The sequence below is a fragment of the Artemia sp. Qi Xiang Cuo genome, chromosome 5 (genome assembly GCF_049724085.1).
Source record: "Artemia sp. Qi Xiang Cuo chromosome 5, ASM4972408v1, whole genome shotgun sequence".
NCBI lineage: Eukaryota > Metazoa > Arthropoda > Branchiopoda > Anostraca > Artemiidae > Artemia > Artemia sp. Qi Xiang Cuo.
Window position 1 is genome coordinate 18,284,480 of NC_142798.1, and position 23,778 is coordinate 18,308,257.

At 33.3% G+C, this 23,778-nt stretch overlaps 1 protein-coding gene across 3 annotated transcripts in view; it reads right to left on the reverse strand.

The window, feature by feature from the left end:
- Positions 1 to 23,778, reverse strand: part of LOC148951899 (uncharacterized) — a 137,558-nt gene that overhangs the window by 91,804 nt on the left and 21,976 nt on the right. For all 3 annotated transcript variants that reach the window (XM_089089385.1, XM_089089384.1, XM_089089386.1), the window contains exon 2: positions 21,352 to 21,647. In XM_089089385.1, the coding sequence (XP_088945511.1) occupies positions 21,352 to 21,642 (291 nt within the window). In that variant the 5' untranslated portion in view covers positions 21,643 to 21,647. The remainder of the gene's footprint in view (positions 1 to 21,351; positions 21,648 to 23,778) is intronic.

Here is a 23,778-nt window from a genome sequence, read left to right on the forward strand (position 1 = left end):
TAATATTTGATTTTCCTTGCACTCGAACGTTAACTTTTTCTGAACATCATAATTAAAATCATCATAAGAGATTTCCATAAAATATTACGATAAATAGACATTATTTAATAATATCAATTTCAAACACTTCACAACTCCCAACTTATATAGAATAAGCACCAGTAAACCAAGAAAAAATATAGAGCGAATATAGAGAATGTAGAAAATATAGAAAATATACAGAATGAAGGATTGAGACGCGTAATGACAGTCATTCTTTTCAACTGGCATCACAAACAAAAAAAAAAGCGAAAATTACGAGTTATATGCAGGCGCAATCGAGCGGTGTATATTCCACTCCCCCTAGGTAAAAAAGCAAATGATGATTTTACAACTGTTGCTACTATTTCCAGTAATTTGCTTATATACCAGAAACAAGCTCTTGCAACAACAGATTTACAATGTTTGCTCAACATTCTGAAACACATAGGCCCTACTCCACAAGTTTAATTTGCAAAGCTTTAAAACTTTATACAGTGAAACCTGCCTATAGCAGAATTTTAGGACACCTGAACAATTTTCAGCAATCATCAAGTTTTTCTTATAAAGCAAGTTGGACCATTCGGCCCAAAAACCGGAATAAGAATTTTTTCGCATGCTGATCAATGGTCTGCGTAGCGCAGGTACCGATGTCTTGATTCTCTGACTTCAGCCGGAAGTGTAATGCATGGTTGAGGGGTAAATCATCCGACGCTTCCCGTGTTTTTTCCCTAGATTTCTCGAGGTACCCATTTGGACTCTTGGCTGAACTTACAGAGTGACATCGCTGACCCCTGTTCCAAATCAAATGACCAGCGACACCAGGACTCAACCCCCCCCCCACTCCCTCACAGACAAAGAATTTCAAGCCCAACGATATATTTATTCAAGCAAATACCGATCTACTTACGCATACGGTGGACTTAATTAATATAATAATTTAAGTAGTTTAATTAGTTATACTTCAGGAGTAAAACTGAGTAATTCAGACAAAGAGAAAAAAAAACGAATATTAATAAATGTATATACATTTCTTTATTTGCGCGAATGTAAGTGAATGCATGTACGAACTTAAAAGCCTTCAGAATTATTCACTTTCGTTTCAATATATAATACGGTATGGTATGTTGTTTCATTTCATTTTGAGATTTGTATTCAAGCCTCTGAACTTTGTTATTTCTGTTACACTTCTTTTTTTTTTATCGTCATAATTTTCCCTTTGTCTGACAACTTAAAATCTTTCCGGAGAGACATCTTGTTGAAACCAACTGATATGATACTAGTGAGGCTTGTTGAGTATTGCCGTACTTAGTGGTATCCGCTAAACGGCTCGGTAAGGCTGCAAGTTGAATCATGGTCGCAGCGGTAGGTGTAGCCTAGCAAAGAACGAACCACGACCCATAGTAACCAAAATTAAACAAAGCGTTTTAATAAAACTGGCTAGCGACAACTGACATTTATAGCTGATTCGGAATGATAACTATTTATCTATTTTAGCGTTAAGTTAAAATGTTATTTCGAAAATAGATTTATGAGAATTTTGAAAAATAAATAGCCTGAAACGCTTAAAAAATGACATCGCATCGAAACAAAAAGTAAATCATCTGACTTGCCATGACCGAAAACTCTTTTCAGGAAGCTTACTGTCCACTGGCTTGGACAACAACGACAATTACTTTTTTGCATGGGTGGCACTGATATACCTTCTTTTTTCTTTTTTTCTCCACTGCTAGCGAGGCATTGGAATATCATAGAGAGCTGTTAAAGGGCTCATTTGAAAGAAAAGTGCTATATCTAGTTTCTTTTGTAATTAGCCAAAAATACATTTTTTCAAAATCAGCATGTTCGCATACAAGACTATGTTATACTGGGCATGATTCTTATAGAGGTGTGCAACAATGTTAGTTCTGCGTCAGAAGCAATTACCTAACAAGTGATGCATAGTTCACACCTTGAAGCTTATAGTTTCGCAACGTTAAGGCTGATTTGATGAATACATTCACAATCGTCCGTAGAACTAATAATGTGGACATGAGTGTATTCTTCAGATTTTAAATTACAGGGCTATTAGATGCCCTTGCAAGTTATAACCCCCCAGAAGTAAATGGAAGAATTGGTTCGAACAGATTTGTTTCCAGAGATTGTAACTGCTGGAGCAATCATCCAGAGAATGTCGTATGTTCTGAAAATATTCCACAATTTAAGAGCTCACTGTGGTGATTTTTGCTAATACAAATTTGAACACCCCAGGTTTAGTTCTTGTATATAAAGTTTTGATTTGCGTCTGTTGTATTAGTGTTTGGTTGTATTTGGGCTGCACGTACTTTGTTATTTGTATTTATGCGCGACAAGCGAAATTTTTCTGCGTTGTGGTAATAACCAATGAATATATGATAAATAATGGTTAACTTATTTGGTTCTTATTCAGAATCCGGTAAACACGCGAGAAAGACCGCATCGAAATCTCAAAGATACTTTATGAAAAAACAGGTTCTCGTTGGCTTATGAGGTGTTGCTTACTTCGTGACAAAATCTAAGATTTATTTTTTTGGGGTTGAAGGGGCAATACAAGTTACATAGGTTAGGTTGGGTTACGTATTTAATATATGCCATGGTTTACCCCCCCCCCTAATGTGCAAATATATAGTCCAAATTTGTTCATAAACTATTATACTTTCATCTTATTTTGTTTTATTTCATTAGCATTAACCAAACTTCACTTCTCGCCTGTTTACCGGATTCTTAATAAGTACCACTTGTTTTTCTGTTTAAGCAACTTTCATAGTATGCTCGTGCCCCCCAATTGTTCTGTTCTTGTTAAAAGACGTCTTTTTAATGACTATTGAAAACTCTACAAAAATGATATACATTATTGGCCTTTATACTTCAGTTTTCCAATGAAACAAACTAAATATCTCCTTTTTCAAAATGAAATATTGGCTGTAATTAAATAACACGGCTTCCTGTCTCTCAGCAAATGCCACAAGAAAAACTATATTTCTCTCCAAATTAACGTTGAGAAGATACATACGTAGCAAATACAAATGTCTCGAGCGTCAAAAGAACAGGGTTTGCTTTAAGTTTGTCCCAGACCTCAATTGTCATTAACGAAATTGATTATCACTTATCATCTTCGTTCCAAGACAACGGATACCAAAGAAACATAAACAATTTTAGTGCTATAATTGCAGACAAGGCCCCCTCGTATTCATGGGGGGGGGGGAGAGGTACCGGTTTTGGTACTTACGTGTTACCTCGACCACAGTCAAGAAGTAAAGTTAGGTTTATCATAATGAAATATGCCTAAATATGACGAAAATATGATATTTTAGAAACAAAATTATGGAAACTACAACAGATAATTATGGAAAGCAGGCCGCCCAGAACGCATTGTATTAAATACCTAACCTTTGCAAATCTATGTAATAAATATTTAATTAAAATATACCAACACACTAGTTTATCTAACTCACAGTTTATAGAATTATCCAGTAAGTTTATCGCAGATCATTTCTGGTCTTCATTCTCGGTACGAACAAAAAGCTCCTCCCACTTCTTTCTGCATTAGCGGGTTAGTCTGTTTCCGTCAATCAATGAAAAATGGTTACAAAGTGCATTATTCGTAATAGCGGGTTTCCACTTGTTTCGTGTTCAAGAGAAATCTGACTTGTCTACCCGTGAAAAGATCTAATGCCGCTTATGTTTCTATCTGCGAAAACGTTCTCTGGAGCACTCGCACCTTGGTCCGGGTTTTTATAATAGGTGAGATAGGGTATGATCATACTGCTAATTCTATAAACTGTGATCTAACTCAAGTTAAGCAGATTATCTAAGAGTTCACACAGAAAAACGGGTTTTAAACAGATCAAACTTCTTGAGTGTGGTCGGGATAACCCGTAATTACCTCGGTTTTGACCCCCCCCCCCATCGAAGTTTTTTTCGATTCGTAAAAAAGATAACAAAATGTACATACACAAATTTTTGACGGGTTTTATAAAGCTTTTTTGGGTAGCCTCTACCCCCCCTCCCTAACAAAAATCCTGGATATGCTCTTGAGTACAATATTAGCTTTTTTTTGTGTATTATTAGGAGCTAAATTTGCTGTTATATGTCATTTTTGGCCGAAGATAATTAATAATTATTGATGACTATTGAGCTGTGGAGGACACCTGTGGTTTGAAAGGTGATCGAGACACAAAGCAACGCCCAAATAGGCAGTGGACAAGGGAGGACAAGGGGTGGGGCTTAGAGTGGACAAGTGAGGATTTGACCAATACTAAAATGGTTTCAAGACACAGCAAATGCTTTACTCCCTTCCCCAGGATCCACAAACCGACATTTTGGATCGCGTGATCAAACCCTAGGCCCCTCAAGCGTGTTCTTAACTAGTTATTTTAAAATCTAAAAATCGATGAGGTTCCAGTTTAAAAATTGAGTTCCCTTCAAAGAAATGCAATGAAAACTTCAAATACCGCTTCTTGAACTATCAAATCTTCATAGAAAATTACATACCCTAGGAAAATGAAATTTATAAGACCAAAAATAAACTATGTGGCAGTCGTGACATATATCAAAAGTATGGAAAGATTACTTTCTATGTCATAACCGCCAACAGCTTTCATTTTTAGTCTTAATTTCAATTTCCCTAGATAACAACAAAAAATAAACTCTTCTGGGCACTTGGAGATAAACGTTTTTTTAAGTTTCTTTTTATACTACTAGTACTACTAACAACTCATTACAGCACGTACCATAACCGTCAAAAACTTTCATTTTTAGTCTTAAAGAATTTCAGTTTTCTCAGGCAGCAAAAAATTAGCTCTTCAGTGTATTTGGAGATAAGCGGTTTTTTAGTTTCTTTTTATACTGCCACTACTACTAACAACTCATTACAGCACCTATGTTTCTATGTCATAACCGTCAAAAACTTTCATTTTTAGTCTTAAAAGAATTTCAGTTTTCTCAGGGAGCAAAAAATTAGCTCTTCAGTGCATTTGGAGACTAGCGGTTTTTCAGTTTCATTTTATACTGCTACTTCTACTAACAACTCATTATAGCACCTATGTTTCTATGTCATAACCGTCAAAAACTTTAATTTTTAGTCTTAAAGAATTTCAGTTTTCTCAGGCAGCAAAAAATTAGCTCTTCAGTGCATTTGGAGATAAGTGGTTTTTTAGTTTCTTTTTATACTGCTACTTCTACTAACAACTTATCGCAGCATCTATCTTTCTATGTCATAACCGCCAAAAGCTTTTATTTTTAGTCTTGAAGAATGTCAGTTTTCCCAGGTAGCAATAAAAATTAACTCTTGAGTGAATTTGGAGATAAACAATTTTTTAGTTTCTTTTTATACTGAGACTCATACTAACAAATCATTACAGCACCTATGTTTCTATGTCATATCTCCAAAGGCTTTCATTTTTAATCTTAAAGAATTTAATTTTTCTCGTATAGCAACAAAAAATAAACTCTTCAGTGCTTTTGGAGGTAAAATGTTTTTTAGTTTCTTTTTATACTGCGACTCCTACTAATAAATCATTACAGCACCTATATTTCTATGTCATATCTCCAAAGGCTTTCATTTTTAATCTTAAAGAATTTTATTTTTCTCGTATAGCAACAAAAAATAAACTCTTCACTGCTTTTGGAGGTAAGCTGATTTTTAGTTTCTTTTTATACTGCGACTCCTAATAAAAAATCATTAAAGCACCTATATTTCTGTGTCATATCTCCAAAGGCTCTCATTTTTAATCTTAATTAATTTTATTCTTATAGTATAGCAACAAAAAATAAACTCTTCAGTGCTTTTTCAGGTAAACGGTTTTTTAGTTTCTTTTTATACTGCGACTTCTACTAACAAATCATTACAGCACCTATCTTTCTATGTTAAATCTCCACAGGCTTTCATTTTTAATCTTAAAGAATTTTATTTTTCTCGTAGAGCAACAAAATATAAACTCTTCACCGCTTTTGGAGGTAAATGATTTTTTGGTTTCTTTTTATACTGCGACTCCTACTAACAAATCATTACAGCACCTATGTTTCTATGTCATATCTCCAAACGCTTTCAATTTTAGTCTTAAAGAATTTGATTATTCTCGTATAGCAACAAAAAATAAACTCTTCAGTGCTTTTACAGGTAAACGGTTTTTTAGTCTCTTTTTATACTGCGACTCCTACTAACAACTCATTACAGCACCTATGTTTCTATGTCATATCTCCAAAGGCTTTCATTTTTAGTCTTAAAGAATTTTATTTTTCTCGTATTGCAACAAAAAATAAACTCTTCAGTGCTTTTGGAGGTAAACGGTTTTTTTGTTTCTTTTTATACTGCGACTCCTACTAACAAATCATTACAGCACCTATGTTTCTATGTCATATCTCCAAAGGCTTTCATTTTTAATTTCAAATAATTTTATTTTTCTCGTATAGCAACAAAAAATAAACTCTTCAGTGTTTTTGGAGGTAATCAGTTTTTTAGTTTCTTTTTAAACTGCGACTCCTACTAACAAATCATTACAGCACACATGTTTCTATGTCATATATCCAAAGGCTTTAATTTTTAATCTTAAAGAATTGTATTTTTCTCGTATAGCAACAAAAATAAAATCTTGAGTGATTTTGTAGGTAAAAAGTTTTTTTGTTTCTTTTTATACTGCGACTCCTAATAATAAATCATTACAGCACCTATAATTCTATGTCATATCTCCAAAGACTTTCATTTTTAATGTCAAAGAATTTAATTTTTCTCGTATAGCAACAAAAAATAAACTCTTCAGTGTTTTTTTATGTAAAAGTTTTTTTTGTTTCTTTTTATACTGCGACTCCTACTAATAAATCATTACATCACATATATTTCTATGTCAAATCTCCAAAGGCTTTCATTTTTAATTTTAAAGAATATTATTTTTCTCGTATAGAAACAAAAAATAAACTCTTCACTGCTTCTGGAGGTAAATGGCTTTTTAGATTCTTTTTATACTGCGACTCCTAATAACAAATCATTACAGCACCTATGTTTCTATGTCATAACCGTCAAAAACTTTCATTTTTAGTCTTAAAGAATTTCAGTTTTCTCAGGCAGCAAAAAATTAGCTCTTCAGTGCATTTGGAGATCAAGTGGTTTTTTAGTTTCTTTTTATACTGCTACTTCTACTAACAACTTATCGCAGCATCTATAACCGCCAAAAGCTTTAATTTTTAGTCTTAAAGAATTTCAGTTTTCCCAGGTAGCAATAAAAATTAACTCTTGAGTGAATTTGGAGATAAACAGTTTTTTAGTTTCTTTTTATACTGCGACTCCTACTAACGAATCATTACAGCACCTAAGTTTCTATGTCATAACTCCAAAGGCTTTCACTTTTAGTCTTAAAGAATTTTATTTTTCTCGTATAGCAACAAAAAATAAACTCTTCAGTGCTTTTGGAGGTAAACGGTTTCTCAGTTTCTTTTTATACTGCGACTCCTACTAATAAATCATTACAGCACCTATGTTTCTATGTCATATCTCCAAAGGCTTTCATTTTTAATCTTAATGAATTTTATTTTTCTCGTAGAGCAACAAAAAATAAAATATTCACTGCTTTTTTAGGTAAAAAGTTTTTTAGTTTCTTTTTATACTGCGACTCCTACTAACAACTCATTACAGCACCTATGTTTCTATGTCATATCTCCAAAGGCTTTCATTTTTAATCTTAACGAATTTTATTTTTCTCGTATAGCAACAAAAAATAAACTCTTCAGTGCTTTTGCAGGTAAACTGTTTTTTTGTTTCTTTTTATACTGCGACTCCTACTAAAAAATCATTACAGCACCTATCTTTCTATGTTATATCTCCAAAGGCTTTTATTTTTAATTTTAAAAAATTTTATTTTTCTCGTATAGCAATAAAATATAAACTCTTCACTGTTTTTGCAGGTAAACAGTTTTTAGTTTCTTTTTAAACTGCGACTCCTACTAACAAATCATTACATCACCTATGTTTCTATGTCAAATCTCCAAAGGCTTTCATTTTTAATCTTAAAGAATTTTATTTTTCTCGTATAGCAACAAAAAATAAACTCTTCACTGCTTTTGGAGGTAAATGATTTTTTAGTTTCTTTTTATACTGCGACTCCTACTAACAAATCATTACAGCACCTATGTTTCTATGTCATATCTCCAATGTCTTTCATTTTTATTCTAAAAGAATTTTATTTTTCTCTTATAGCAACAAAAAATAAACTCTTCAGTTCTTTTGCAGGTAAACTGTTTTTTAGTTTCTTTTTATACTGCGACTCATACTAACAAATCATTACAGCACCTATGTTTCTATGTCATATCTCCAAAGGCTTTCATTTTTAGTATAAAAGAATTATATTTTTCTCGTATAGCAACAAAAAATAAACTCTTCAGTGTTTTTGTAGGTAAACGGTTTTTTAGTTTCTTTTTAAACTGCGACTCCTACTAACAAATCATTACAGCACACATGTTTCTATGTCATATCTCCAAAGGCTTTCATTTTTAATTCATTTTTAGTATTTAAGAATGTCAGTTTTCCCAGGTAGCAATAAAAATTAACGCTTGAGTGAATTTGGAGATAAACAGATTTTTTAGTTTCTTTTTATACTGCGACTCATACTAACAAATCATTACAGCACCTATGTTTCCATGTCATATCTCCAAAGGCTTTCATTTTTAATCTTAAAGAATTTTATTTTTCTCGTATAGCAACAAAAAATAAACTCTTCACTGCTTTTGGAGGTAAACAGTTTTTTAGTTTCTTTTTATACTGCGACTCCTACTAATAAATCATTACAGCACCTATATTTCTATGTCATATCTCCAAAGGCTTTCATTTTTAATCTTAATGAATTTTATTATTCTCGTATAGCAACAAAAAATAAACTCTTCACTGATTTTGGAGGTAAACAGTTTTTTAGTTTATTTTTATACTGAGACTCCTAATAAAAAATCATTACAGCACCTATGTTTCTCTGTAATATCTCCAAAGGCTCTCATTTTTAATCTTTATGAATTTTATTCTTCTAGTATAGCAACAAAATATAAACTCTTCAGTGCTTTTGCAGGTAAACTGTTTTTTAGTTTCTTTTTATACTGCGACTCCTACTAACAAATCATTACAGCACCTATCTTTCTATGTAATATCTCCAAACGCTTTCATTTTTATTCTTAAAGATTTTTATTTTTCTCGTATAGCAACAAAATATAAACTCTTCACTGCTTTTGGAGGTAAATGGTTTTTTGGTCTCTTTTTATACTGCGACTCCTACTAACAAATCATTACAGCACCTATGTTTCTATGTCATATCTCCAAACGCTTTCATTTTTAGTCTTAAAGAATTTGATTATTCTCGTATAGCAACAAAAAATAAACTCTTCAGTGCTTTTTCAGGTAAACTGTTTTTTAGTTTCTTTTTATACTGCGACTCCTACTAACAACTCATTACAGCACCTATGTTTCTATGTCATATCTCCAAAGGCTTTCATTTTTAGTCTTAAAGAATTTTATTTTTCTCGTATTGCAACAAAAAATAAACTCTTCAGTGCTTTTGGAGGTAAACGGTTTTTTTGTTTCTTTTTATACTGCGACTCCTACTAACAAATCATTACAGCACCTATGTTTCTATGTCATATCTCCAAAGGCTTTCATTTTTAATTTTAAAGAATTTTATTTTTCTCGTATAGCAACAAAAAATAAACTCTTCAGTGTTTTTGCAGGTAATCTGTTTTTTAGTTTCTTTTTAAACTGCGACTCCTACTAACAAATCATTACAGCACACATGTTTCTGTTTCATATATCCAAACTCTCTAATTTTTTGTGTCAAGTAATTGAATACTTCTCTTATAGCAACAAAAATAAACTCTTAACTGATTTTGCAGGTAATTGGTTTATTTGTTTCTTTTTATACTGAGACTCATAATAATAAATCATAACAGCACCTATGTTTCTATGTTATATCTCCAAACGCTTTCATTTTTAGTCTTAAAGAATTTGATTTTTCTCTTATAGCAACAAAAAATAAACTCTTCAGTGCTTTTGCAGGTAAACAGTTTTTTAGTTTCTTTTTATACTGCGACTCCTACTAACAAATCATTACAGCACATATGTTTCTATGTCATATCTCCAAAGGCTTTCATTTTTAGTCTCAATTAATTTTATTTTTATCGTATAGAAACAAAAAATAAAATCTTCAGTGTTTTTGCAGGTAAACAGTTTTTAGTTTCTTTTTAAACTGCGACTCCTACTAACAAATCATTGCAGCACACATGTTTCTATGTCATATCTCCAAAGGCTTTCATTTTTAATTCATTTTTAGTCTTGAAGAATGTCAGTTTTCCCAGGTAGCAATAAAAATTAACGCTTGAGTGAATTTGGAGATAAACAGTTTTTTAGTTTCTTTTTATACTGCGACTCATACTAACAAATCATTACAGCACCTATGTTTCTATGTCATATCTCCAAAGGCTTTCACTTTTAGTCTTAAAGAATTTAATTTCTCGTATAGCAACAAAAAATAAACTCTTCAGTGCTTTTGGAGGTAAACCGTTTTTTAGTTTCTTTTTATACTGCGACTCCTACTAATAAATCATTACAGCACCTATATTTCTATGTCATATCTCCACAGGCTTTCATTTTTAATCTTATAGAATTTTATTTTTCTCGTATAGCAACAAAAAATAAACTCTTCACTGCTTTTGGAGGTAAGCAGTTTTTTAGTTTCTTTTTATACTGCGACTCCTACTAACAAATCATTACAGCACCTATGTTTCTGTGTCATATCTCCAAAGGCTCTCATTTTTAATCTTAATTAATTTTATTCTTCTCGTATAGCAACAAAAAATAAACTCTTCAGTGCTTTTGGAGGTAATGGGTTTTTTAGTTTCTTTTTATACTGCGACTACTACTAACAAATCATTACAGCACCTATATTTCTATGTTATATCTCCAAAGGCATTTATTTTTAATTTTAAAAAATTTTATTTTTCTCGTATAGCAACAAAAAATAAACTCTTCAGTGTTTTTGCAGGTAAACAGTTTTTAGTTTCTTTTTAAACTGCGACTCCTACTAACAAATCATTACAGCACACATGTTTCTATGTCATATCTCCAAAGGCTTTCATTTTTAATCTTAAATAATTGTATTTTTCTCGTATAGCAACAAAAATAAACTCTTCAGTGCTTTTTGAGGTAAATGGTTTTTTAGTTTCTTTTTATACTGAGACTCCTAAAAACAAATCATTACAGCACCTATTTTTCTATGTCATATCTCCAAAGGCTTTAATTTTTAATATTAAAGAATTTTATTTTTCTCGTATAGCAACAAAAAATAAACTCTTCAGTGTTTTTGCAGGTAAACAGTTTTTAGTTTCTTTTTATACTGCGACTCCTACTAACAAATCATTACAGCACACATGTTTCTATGTCATATATCCAAAGGCTTTCATTTTTAATCTTAAAGAATTTTATTTTTCTCGTATAGCAACAAAAAGTAAAATCTTCAGTGCTTTTGGAGGTAAAAGGTTTTTTTGTTTCTTTTTATACTGCGACTCCTACTAATAAATCATAACAGCACCTATATTTCTATGTCATATCTCCAAAGGCTTTCATTTTTAATCTTAAAGAATTTTATTTTTCTCGTATAGCAAAAAAAAATAAACTCTTGAGTGCTTTTGGAGGTAAACGGTTTCTCAGTTTCTTTTTATACTGCGACTCCTACTAATAAATCATTACAGCACCTATATTTCTATGTCATATCTCCAAAGGCTTTCATTTTTAATCTTAAAGAATTTTATTTTTCTCGTATAGCAACAAAAAATAAACTCTTCACTGCTTCTGGAGGTAAATGGCTTTTTAGATTCTTTTTATACTGCGACTCCTAATAACATATCTCCTTTCATTTTTAATCTTAAAGAATTTTATTTTTCTCGTATAGCAACAAAAAATAAACTCTTCAGTGCTTTTGGAGGTAAACGGTTTTTTAGTTTCTTTTTATACTGCGACTCCTACTAACAAATCATTACAGCACCTATGTTTCTATGTCATATCTCCAAACGCTTTCATATTTAATCTTAAAGAATTTTATTTTTCTCGTATAGCAACAAAAAATAAACTCTTCACTGCTTTTGGAGGTAAATGGCTTTTAAGTTTCTTTTTATGCTGCGACTCCTAATAACAAATCATTACAGCACCTATGTTTCTATGTCCTATCCCCAAACGCTTTAATTTTTAGTCTTAAAGAATTTGATTTTTCTCGTATAGAAACAAAAAATAAACTCTTCAGTGCTTTTGAAGGTAAACGGTTTTTTAGTTTCTTTTTATACTGCGACTCCTACTAACAAATCATTACAGCACCTATATTTCTATGTCATATCTCCAAAGACTTTCATTTTTAGTCTTAAAGAATTTAATTTTTCTCGTATAGCAACAAAAAATAAACTCTTCAGTGCTTTTGGAGGTTAACGGTTTTTTAGTTTCTTTTTATACTGCGACTCCTACTAACAAATCATTACAGAACCTATGTTTCTATGTCATATCTCCAAAGGCTTTCATTTTTAATCTTAAAGAATTTTATTTTTCTCGTATAGCAACAAAAAATAAACTCTTCACTGCTTTTGGAGGTAAATGGCTTTTAGGTTTCTTTTTATGCTGCGACTCCTAATAACAAATCATTACAGCACCTATGTTTCTATGTCCTATCCCCAAACGCTTTAATTTTTAGTCTTAAAGAATTTTATTTTTCTCGTATAGAAACAAAAAATAAACTCTTCAGTGCTTTTGCAGGTAAACAGTTTTTTAGTTTCTTTTTATACTGCGACTCCTACTAACAACTCATTACAGCACTTATATTTCTATGTAATATCTCCCAACGCTTTCATTTTTAGTCTCAAAGAATTTGATTTTTCTCTTATTGAAACAAAAAATAAAATCTACGGTGTTTTTGCAGGTAAGCAGTTTTTTAGTTTATTTTTATACTGCGACTCCTACTAACAAATCATTACAGCACCTATGTTTCTATGTCATATCTCCAAAGGCTTTCATTTTTAGTCTCAAAGAATTTAATTTTTCTCGTATAGCAACAAAAAATAAACTCTTCAGTGCTTTTGGAGGTAAACCGTTTTTTAGTTTCTTTTTATACTGCGACTCCTACTACCAAATCATTACAGCACCTATGTTTCTATATCATATCTCCAAAGGCTTTCATTTTTAGTCTTAAGGAATTTTATTTTTCTCGTATAGCAACAAAAAATAAACTCTTCGGTGCTTTTGGAGGTAAACAGTTTTTTAGTTTCTTTTTATACTGCGACTCATACTAACAAATCATTACAGCACCTATGTTTCTATATCATATCTCCAAAGGTTTTCATTTTTAGTCTTAAAGAATTTTATTTTTCTCGTATAGCAACAAAAAATAAACTCTTCGGTGCTTTTGGAGGTAAACGGTTTTTTAGTTTCTTTTTATACTGCGACTCCTACTAACAAATCATTACAGCACCTATGTTTCTATATCATATCTCCAAAGGCTTTCAATTTTAGTCTTAAAGAATTTTATTTTTCTCGTATAGCAACAAAAAATAAACTCTTCGGTGCTTTTGGAGGTAAACTGTTTTTTAGTTTCTTTTTATACTGCGACTCCTACTAACAAATCATTACAGCACCTATGTTTCTATGTCATATCTCCAAAGGCTTTCATTTTTATTCTCAAAGAATTGAATTTTTCTCGTATAGCAACAAAAAATAAACTCTTCAGTGTTTTTGTAGGTAAACTGTTTTTTAGTTTCTTTTTATACTGCGACTCCTACTACTAAATCATTACAGCACCTATATTTCTATGTCATATCTCCAAAGGCTTTCATTTTTAATCTTAAGGAATTTTATTTTTCTCGTATAGCAACAAAAAATAAACTCTTCAGTGCTTTTGGAGGTAATCTGTTTTTTAGTTTCTTTTTATACTGCGACTCCTACTAATAACTCATTAAAGCACCTATCTTTCTATGTTATATCTCCAAAGGCTTTCATTTTTAATTTTAAAAAATTTTATTTTTCTCGTATAGAAACAAAATATAAACTCTTCACTGCTTTTGCAGATAAGCTGTTTTTTAGTTTCTTTTTATACTGAGACTCATAATAACAAATCATAAAATCACCTATATTTCTGTTTCAAATCTCCAAAGGCTTTCATTTTTAGTATCAAATAATTTTATTTTTCTCGTCTAGAAACAAAATATAAACTCTTCAGTGATTCTGGAGGTAAGTAACTTTTAAGTCTCTTTTTATGCTGCGACTCCTACTAACAAATCATTACAGCACTTATGTTTCTATGTCATATCTCCAAACGCTTTCATTTTTATTCTAAAAGAATTTTATTATTCTCTTATAGCAACAAAAAATAAACTCTTCAGTGCTTTTGCAGGTAAACGGTTTTTTAGTTTCTTTTTATAATGCGACTCCTACTAACAAATCATTACAGCACCTATGTTTCTATGTCATATCTCCAAAGGCTTTCATTTTTAATCTTAAAGAATTGTATTTTTCTCGTATAGCAACAAAAAATAAACTCTTCATTGCCTTTTGATGTAAATGGTTTCTCTGTTTCTTTTTATACTGCAACTCATACGAATAACTCATTACATAACCAATATTTCTATGTTAAATCGCCACACGCTTTCATTTTTAGTTTCAAAAAATTTTATTTTTCTCTTATAGAAATACAAAATAAACTATTCACTGTGTTTGTAGTTAAGCGGTTTTTTAGTTTCTTTTTAAACTTCGAATCCTCATAACAAATCATTGAAGCAAACATGTTTCTATGTCCTATATCCAAAGGCTTTCATTTTTAATATTAAAGAATTGTATTTTTCTCGTATAGCAACAAAAAATAAACTCTTCAGTGCTTTTGGAGGTAAACTGTTTTTTAGTTTCTTTTTATACTGCGACTCATACTAACAACTCATTACAGCACCTATATTTCTATGTCATATCTCCAAAGGCTTTCATTTTTAGTCTTAAAGAATTTTATTTTTCTCGTATAGCAACAAAAAATAAACTCTTCACTGCTTTTGGAGGTAAATGGCTTTTTGGTTTCTTTTTATACTGCGACTCCTAATAACAAATCATTACAGCACCTATGTTTCTATGTCATATCCCCAAAAGCTTTAATTTTTAGTCTTAAAGAATTTGATTTTTCTCGTATAGCCACAAAAAATAAACTCTTCAGTGCTTTTGGAGGTAAACGGTTTTTTAGCTTCGTTTTATACTGCGACTCCTACTAACAAATCATTACAGCACCTATGTTTCTATGTCATATCTCCAAAGGCTTTCATTTTTAGTCTTAAAGAATTTTATTTTTCTCGTATAGCAACAAAAAATAAACTTTTCAGTGCTTTTGGAAATAAATGGTTTTTTAGTTTCTTTTTATACTACGACTAATACTAACAACTCATTGCAGTAGCTATGTTTCTGAGTCATAACCGCCAAAGGTTTTCATTCTTAGTCTTTAGGAATTTCAGGTTTCCAAGATAGCAACAAAATTAACCCTTAGTGCATTTGGAGATAAGCGGTTATTTAGTTTCTTTTTATACTGCGACTCCCACTAACAGATCATTATAGCACCTATGTTTCTATGTCATATCTCCAGAGGCTTTCATTTTTAGTCTTAATGAATTTTATTTTTTTCAAATAGCAACACAAAATAAACTCTTCAGTGCTTTGGGAGACACGATTTTTTAGTTTCTTTTTATACTGCGACTACTACTAACAGCTCAACAAATAATAAAAAACCAAAGAAAGGAAAAACGAGAACGAAGTGTTATAAGACCAACGAAAACACTAGACGAAACAAAACGTACTACGATAGGACAATCGCCTCGCTTCTTCAGCGCTATTAGAGAAAATCAGAAGGAAAAACATTCACATTTTCTGAACGAAAACGTGAAAGAAACAAACTGGATAAAAACAAACAACACGGAAAGCAAACAGAAAAACCAAAAAAGCAAAAATTGGAAGAATTAAAAAAAAAACTAAAAATCCAACGACGCGGAAACCCCATTTTTGTTTTTCTTTTCTTTGGTTTTTCATTCTCTTTTATGGCAGGCCAAAGTCATTTACCAAATTATCTACTAACAACTCATTATCTACTAACACCCGATGCAAAACAGAGGCTCATCCTTCCCCCCAATCTGAAGCTTCACTCGATTTTCGGCAATCTATCATCTTCCATCCGCAAAACGCGATTTAAGCCATAATAGAAAAAATATGCTCTATGGCCAACAGAAGAAAAAACGTCTTCTTTACTAACTGCCAAGTGACTTCACCGGAACCATATTACCTAAAATCTATTACGCAGAAACCGTCCTTTTACTGCGCTTCATCTTTCAAAATAATGCGCATATGACACGAGCGCATGCCTTGGCTAAACATATAACGCAATCGCTTCCCCGGTCGTGAGAGAGATGACAACCTTGCCAAATATCTTTCAGGAGTGTTCCAGGAAATGCAACAGTTTGCAATACTTAATTTAAAGGCCTTAATTAAAAGTTATTTAAGTAGCCAATAATAATTCAGAATTTAAAACATAAATTTATTGGATTCAAAAGCTAAGGCAAGAAGCTTATTTATAAAATAGAAATGCAAATTGGTCTTTAATAATAAAAAAAACGTTGTTTGAGAACATCAGACAAAACCTCAGAAGAATTAAACCCTTTTTTCATTCTTCTGGTACCCCCCCCCCCCAAAAAAAAAATCCTAGATACACAGCCCTGGCGGCCGTTGTTGTGGATCCAAATTTGCTAAACCACAATTGACGAAAGTCAATTTAATTTTCGTTAAAAACTGCTGCTTACTGTTAAGCACGGGCGCAGGAGAAGAGGGGGAGGCTTCACCACCATGAAATGCACAGATTTTTTTTTATAAAATATAAAATGAGTCTTATAATAATACAAAACATGCCAAACTTGATTGCATAATATGACTAATTCTTCTCCATCATTGTCAATCCTCTTTATAAAAATACGATTAAGTAAACTCAAAATCGGGACTTGAGAAATTGACGTAGAACTGGTATTAGAATCAGTATTGTCCCATCACTAAGAACTTTAGTCTAGATCAGTAATTTCCGAACGGTTTAATATTGTCTGAATACAACACATTTCATACAATATATAATGTCATTGCAATACTATTATTTATCTTCAATTCATGCCTCTCATATGTGCTAAATTTATAATTAATTTTTATCAAGATTGTACCCATTTTGGAGGGTATTTCATCCTTTTCCCTAAATTACATAAATTGTCTCGTGCTAACAACTGCTGATGGTGAATTTGTGATGAATAAGATTTAAAACATTTGAAATAAGCCGAGAAGAATATCTTTTGTTTTTATAGATTCGTTCTTTTCTTAGAGTTGCTACCACTAACCGATCGATTGGATCCCTCATGATAGGACGGCCTCACGACTCTAACCAAGGGCAGATCCAGGATTTTTTTAGGGGGGGGGGCGCAAAAGAAGTTGATCCTATAAACTTGCGTTGGGAGCAAGTTCAATTAAAACAAACTTGCGTTAATTAAGTAAATTACACTACTTTAGACTACTTTAGGGGGGCGCGCCCCCTCGCTCCCTGGATACACCGCTGATTCTAACACTTTTTTCCTGTCCCTAGTGGGTTCTACTTAGTTACCACTGATCACCTATAGGGTTTTACTCGGCCAACTTCAACAAACATAAAGTTTTAAAAGTTCTAGCATCCTTTGTAAGTTTGCCCAACCTGCATCTAATTTATCAATGTCCATAGAAGATACTACAAATCTTGCAACGAAACGTGTTTGCTGGAGAAACCGTTTACCGATATTTAACTTTATCATAAGAAATAATTTAGATATGCCAACGTTTTGCCATTGTATGAAGGCATTTATACTTTTTTTTATTATTTGATATTCTCCAGTCGATGTAACCAAAAATTAGTGCTTCGGTGACATAAAAATACAGCAAAAAGATTAATTGGCTTGGAACAGTCATGCAATGATGCCAAAAACGAAAGTCAGTCAAATACAGTTTTATTTACAGCTAACAAATCACGGATGACGATAAATGACCCAGAAGGGACCTACTGTTTCACATTATAAAGTTATCGGGGTAGTATTACATTTTCGTCAGTGTTGCTGTGTTGAACCGTGAAAGTAAATAAGAAAAACTAATAGGTTAAGTTTGACAACGCTTGTTCGTAAAATTCAAACATTAACAGTCTTTTGATTCCCATGACTGCTTTACCTACAAAGGAAAGCTAAACCGAAGTTATTTGGTGATTAAATTTTTTAGCGAATTTTAAACTGATTTGTCAACCATTTTTCTGTTTTTTATTTGGCATCCTCTACCACCAAAAACTACATAACTGAATACAGAATATTATATATATATATATATATATATATATATATATATATATATATATATATATATATATATATATATATATATATATATATATATATATATATATATATATATATATATATATATATATATATATATATATATATATATGTATAGATTTTGTGGGGGGGGTAAAGTTTGTAGGGGGTCAATAGCCTCCGTTCTGAAACTGTACGCTGAAAAACTTTCCAAACCCCCTGAAGGGCATGGGTACGTAAAGGCAGAAGGAAACCAAAGCAGGAATGCCGGGTGTCTTTTTCCATTTCCTCGCCTTATAAACCCACCGTGCTGATTTCTTTGTCTACTTAGCTTTTACAACTGAAATAAAAATATACAAAAACGGGTAAAATCTTTTGATGAAATAGTGAAAAAACCCTTTTCTATACAAAAATAATAATAAGAATCCAAAAATATTGGCCTCACATCCAAAAGCCTTTATCAACAGGAAAAACCAACAAAAAAATAACTTAAACAAAAAAAAAATAAAAAAAGAAAAAAACAAATATTATACAAAGAAAACAAAGGAAAACGAAAGGGAACACATTTAAACGGGAAGGCGTCATAACATCGAACCATCAGGAGCAGTACAAAATCCGTAACAACATCGACAAAAAATCCGTCAGAAACTGGAACCGTCATAAAATCAAAAATTTTAAAACTTCAGTTTTTTGGGGTTCAGGGGGAAAAAGATACCTAGGTTAGGTTAGGTTACGTATTTAATATGTGCTATGCTTTACCCCACCCCTCCCCCTGATGTGCAAGTATATAGCTGAAATTTGTTTCTAAACTATTATATACTTGTTACTATTATATAAACTTATAAATTTTTTAGATGTTATGACGGTTCGAGGTGCTGACGGTTCGATGTTCTGACGGTTCGATGTTATGACGTTTCGTGCTTGTGACGGTTCGCCAAAATTGTAGCACCCCATTTAAACACGGGTAAAATTTAATTTGTTTTAATTGTTTGCTTAAATGTGAGTTTCTTCTCATTTTTCCTTTTTCGCATAGCATTTGTTGGCTTTCTTTGTTTTTTCATATAGTCTATTAAAGCTTGTTTCTTGTTTTTGTTTTTTCCCGTTGATAAAGGTTTCTGGATGTGAACCCAAATACGAACCCAAACCCCTCGTATTCGGGCTTTTATGTAAGTTTTTTTTATTTTATTTTCATTGTCTTGTTAGAAATTTTACCAGTTCTTACATATATTTTGGTTGCAATCGTATATGGAAAGGCAATGCTGTCTAATAAATTATTTAATAGCTTTCAGCAAAGAGATTGCAAGAGACTTCATGATTAGTAAACTGCACACACTTCATAGACACCAAAATAGGTTAAAAGCACGTCCCGCACGAAAGCGTACGCTAACAGTGGAGCAAAGCCAACCAAGTGACTAGCTAATTTAGTTTGAAAATCTCTCGAAAGATTTTCAAAATCGTATACATTAGATAGTAGACGCCACGTGTGGCACCAAGTGTGCCATGCCTCGTGCGAAGAAGTAAGGTGTTGTGGAAGTGTGTCTGACGCATGTTGCGGAACAAGCGGCGCTACAAGATGTACATTAAGCACCGGAGAGGTACATTAGGCACCATCCTCCTGGGTTTTATACACCAAGTTTATATATGTAGCTACACCGCATTCTAAAAGTTAAGCACATTCTAAGTATCAAGACGCCAAACATTTTTAGATATTTTCCCTACGAAAGATTTAATGTTAGAAAATTAAAGCCAGCAATGTGCCCTTATTTTTAATTTATGTCATTGTCTTGCTTATTTACTTAATATATTTAGCTGAATAACCCTTACATTGCAATGAGAACCTGAACGTTACTACGAATAATAATGATAACTCAATGTAGCACTAAGCCGCCCGGGGCAATATTTTGCCGGGACAATTTTTTAAGTTTTTGTATACCCCCTCCCCCCGAACCAAAATCCTAGATACGGTCCAGACTACTAATAACAATTCCCTGCAGCACCAAGCCGTTTGAGGCCAACACAGCTGCAAGCGGTCCTCCTACACCAAAGCTTAACTAAATATCCTCTCCCTTGAAGTTCCGATTTCGTTTAAGTTCTTACGACCTGTTCGCACTCCATTCTGGGAAAACTTGAACATTAACAGAATCAAAATAGTTTTTTTTATTATTGCTACTTTCTTGTATAGCAGTTTTGGGTCAACTGTTAACATCTCCGACCTTCTTGAAATAGTAGTCACGATTCTAGCTTAAAGGTTATTAAGTGAAGGAAAAAACGAAAGTACAAGACTAATACAATGGTTGCCTTTTTTTACTAATGTGCTCAATGTGCTATTATGAAGTTGTTGATGTGTTAATTATACTTACATTTTATCTGACAAAAATAAGATTTTTAGTGATAAAATAAGGCAGCCACATTTTAAGTACGACGGTGTGCCAGGTACTTACGCCGAGCACTTACGCAAGCCATATATATATATATATATATATATATATATATATATATATATATATATATATATATATATATATATATATATATATATATATATATATATATATATATATATATATATATATATATATATATATATATATATATATATATATATATATATTGAGAAAAAAACATAATATCTACGGAATAAGGGTCTCAGAAATCACAGATACCCAGGGCATGAAACAGATATTATCATTCTTGAGTCGCACAGATTATTTTCTCGTTAGTTGACAAAGGTGTAAGAATAGCCAAAAACTAAATATAGCATTTTTTTTTTTTTTTAACCTTCCCAAACTCACAGTTGAAAATTCCTCAACCTATCTAATACCTTTTAAATCGTACGATAGATGTTAACCTAAATCTATATTAAGATATACAATACCTTAACTATTTTAACAATTAATAAGCCAAATAGCAAATAAAAATTCTTACCTTACAAAGATCTGTGGATTCGTCTAATACCGAATGCCTCCTTTTTAATTCCTTAATTAGTTGGTATGAAAAGGTTCCTTTACTCATCAACTTCACCAACTGGCCCAACTTAACCGCTTCTTCAAGTCTTTCAGCAATAACTGCATCAGTTAGAATTACATGTCCATTCTCACGTCCATGGGATGTGCGGACTGCATGAGATATTCTTTCCACCGACGGTCGTTGCTTTTGTGACTTGATTTTTGAAATAGCTGCAGAAAGCCAATTGAACCAAGTTTCGCTATCCTTCATCTTTCCTATATGCAAAAAACACACATATTTAACAGGATTTAGGAATAAGAGACAGTTTAAGAAGTTTTGGTAAGGTGCTTGTCTGTTAAACGAAAGACACTCAAGACTTACGTTGAGTAAGATCTGACAGAAACCGGTTTCCTTTCTGGGATCGGGGTACTTTTGTATTATATAGTACACTCGAGAAGTGAAGTTGGGTTAATCCTAATGCAACATACAGAAAAAATGATGAAAATACAATACTTCAGTCACAAGATTATGAATAACTCCAACAAAGAATTATGGTAAGGGGCCGCAAAGAACGCATTATTTTAAAAGCATAACTTAACCCAAACAAAATACCATCTCTATTTATTAAACATTTAATGACAATATACCTAAAAGTAGAATGGCCATAATATCTCCGAACCCCACACCATATATGGGCATAGACTCCGAACCCCACACCATATATGGGCATAGAGTCATTAGGGAGAACACGTGGTTAATGGGGTCAATGACCTAAATGTCAACAACAACAACATCGACCTTGACATTCGCTGAGAGCGTGCACTTACAACAACAACAACATCGACCTTGGAACACCTGTGCTGTCGACCTCAATTCACCTATCGTGAATCAATAATTCCCCTTAGAAACAACAAATTAATTCCCCTTTCTTGACAGATCAATCAACCAATGACATCATCTGTCAGACTTTAAAAATTTTCGCCTAGAAACGATTCTCCAGGAATAGATCCAAGTCATTAATGTCATTGCCTCGGAAACAACTCTTTTGGTCGAACTCCAAAGGATATTAATAACCAAAGACCATGGAAACAATTCTCCAAGAAACATCTTAGCGATGAATTATTTTAGCGCGGGAATCAGGTTTCTTATTAATTTGAAATGCATTAGCGCAGAGATGCCAAAAACAAAAGGAACACGCTGAAATTACGTTTAGGGATTATTTGGGCGAAACCGTTTTAGACAGGCTATGGAACTATTTCGGCGAAACAGTTAGAGACATTTTGAAAGAAGATTTTAGGAAAGGTTATAGAAGAGAATTTGAGGGTGAAACTCTGTGGTCGTTATAATACACAAGTTCCATTTGAACAGTGTTGTGAGGTCCTCTACCCCAACCCCAAAGGGTTCCGATCCCCCACCCCAACCCCGAAGGAAGCGCTCGCTCCTCAAAGGTCCCCCCAGCTCCCAAAGAGCCCCAGCCCCCCAAACGCCCTCCTCAGACCCTCAAAGGCCCTCCTCTGGTCCTCAAAGGGCCCCCGGACCCCCAAAGGGCACCCCGGACCCCAGAGGCCCTCCACCGGTCCCCAAAGGTCCCCCAGGCCCCAATGCCCCCGGACAAGGCCCCGTGCCCCAGGGCATGCGCCCCAGAGGATGCGGCCCCAGGTCCCGGCCGGAAGCGCCGCGGGATGCGCCGCAGGGATGCGCCGCAGGGATGCGCCGCAGGGATGCGCCGCAGGGATGCGCCGCAGGAATGCGCCGCAGGAATGCGCCGCAGGAATACGCCGCAGGAATGCGCCGCAGGAATGCGCTGCAGGGATGCGCCGCAAAAAGTAAACTAAAAAGTAAAAATTTCGAAATGTTATCCCCCACCCGCCCTCCGCAGACCTCCAACGGTCCTCCCCTGGTTCTCAAAAGTTCCCCAGGAACCCACAGGGCCAACCGGCCCCCACTGGTCCCCCGGGCCCCCAAAGGTTCTCCCCTGGCCCCCAAAGATACCCCGGGCTCCCAAAGAACCATCAAACCTCAAGGGCCCCTGCTCCCCAAACGCCCACCCTGGGTCCCAAAGGTCCTCCCCCCGGTCCCCATACATGCACACAAAAACTTACACACACACAAAAACTTACACACACACACAAAAACTTACACACACACACGAAAACTTACACACACACACGAAAACTTACAAACACACGCCAAAACTTACACACACACACACAAAAACTTACACACACACACACACACAAAAACTAACACAAGCACACGAAAACTTAAAACAACACAAAAACATAAAAGAACAAACAAAAAAAAACAAAAAAAAAAAAAACTAACAAACAAACACACACGAAAACTCACACACACACACCAAAACTTACACACACACAAAAACTTACACACACACACACACACAAA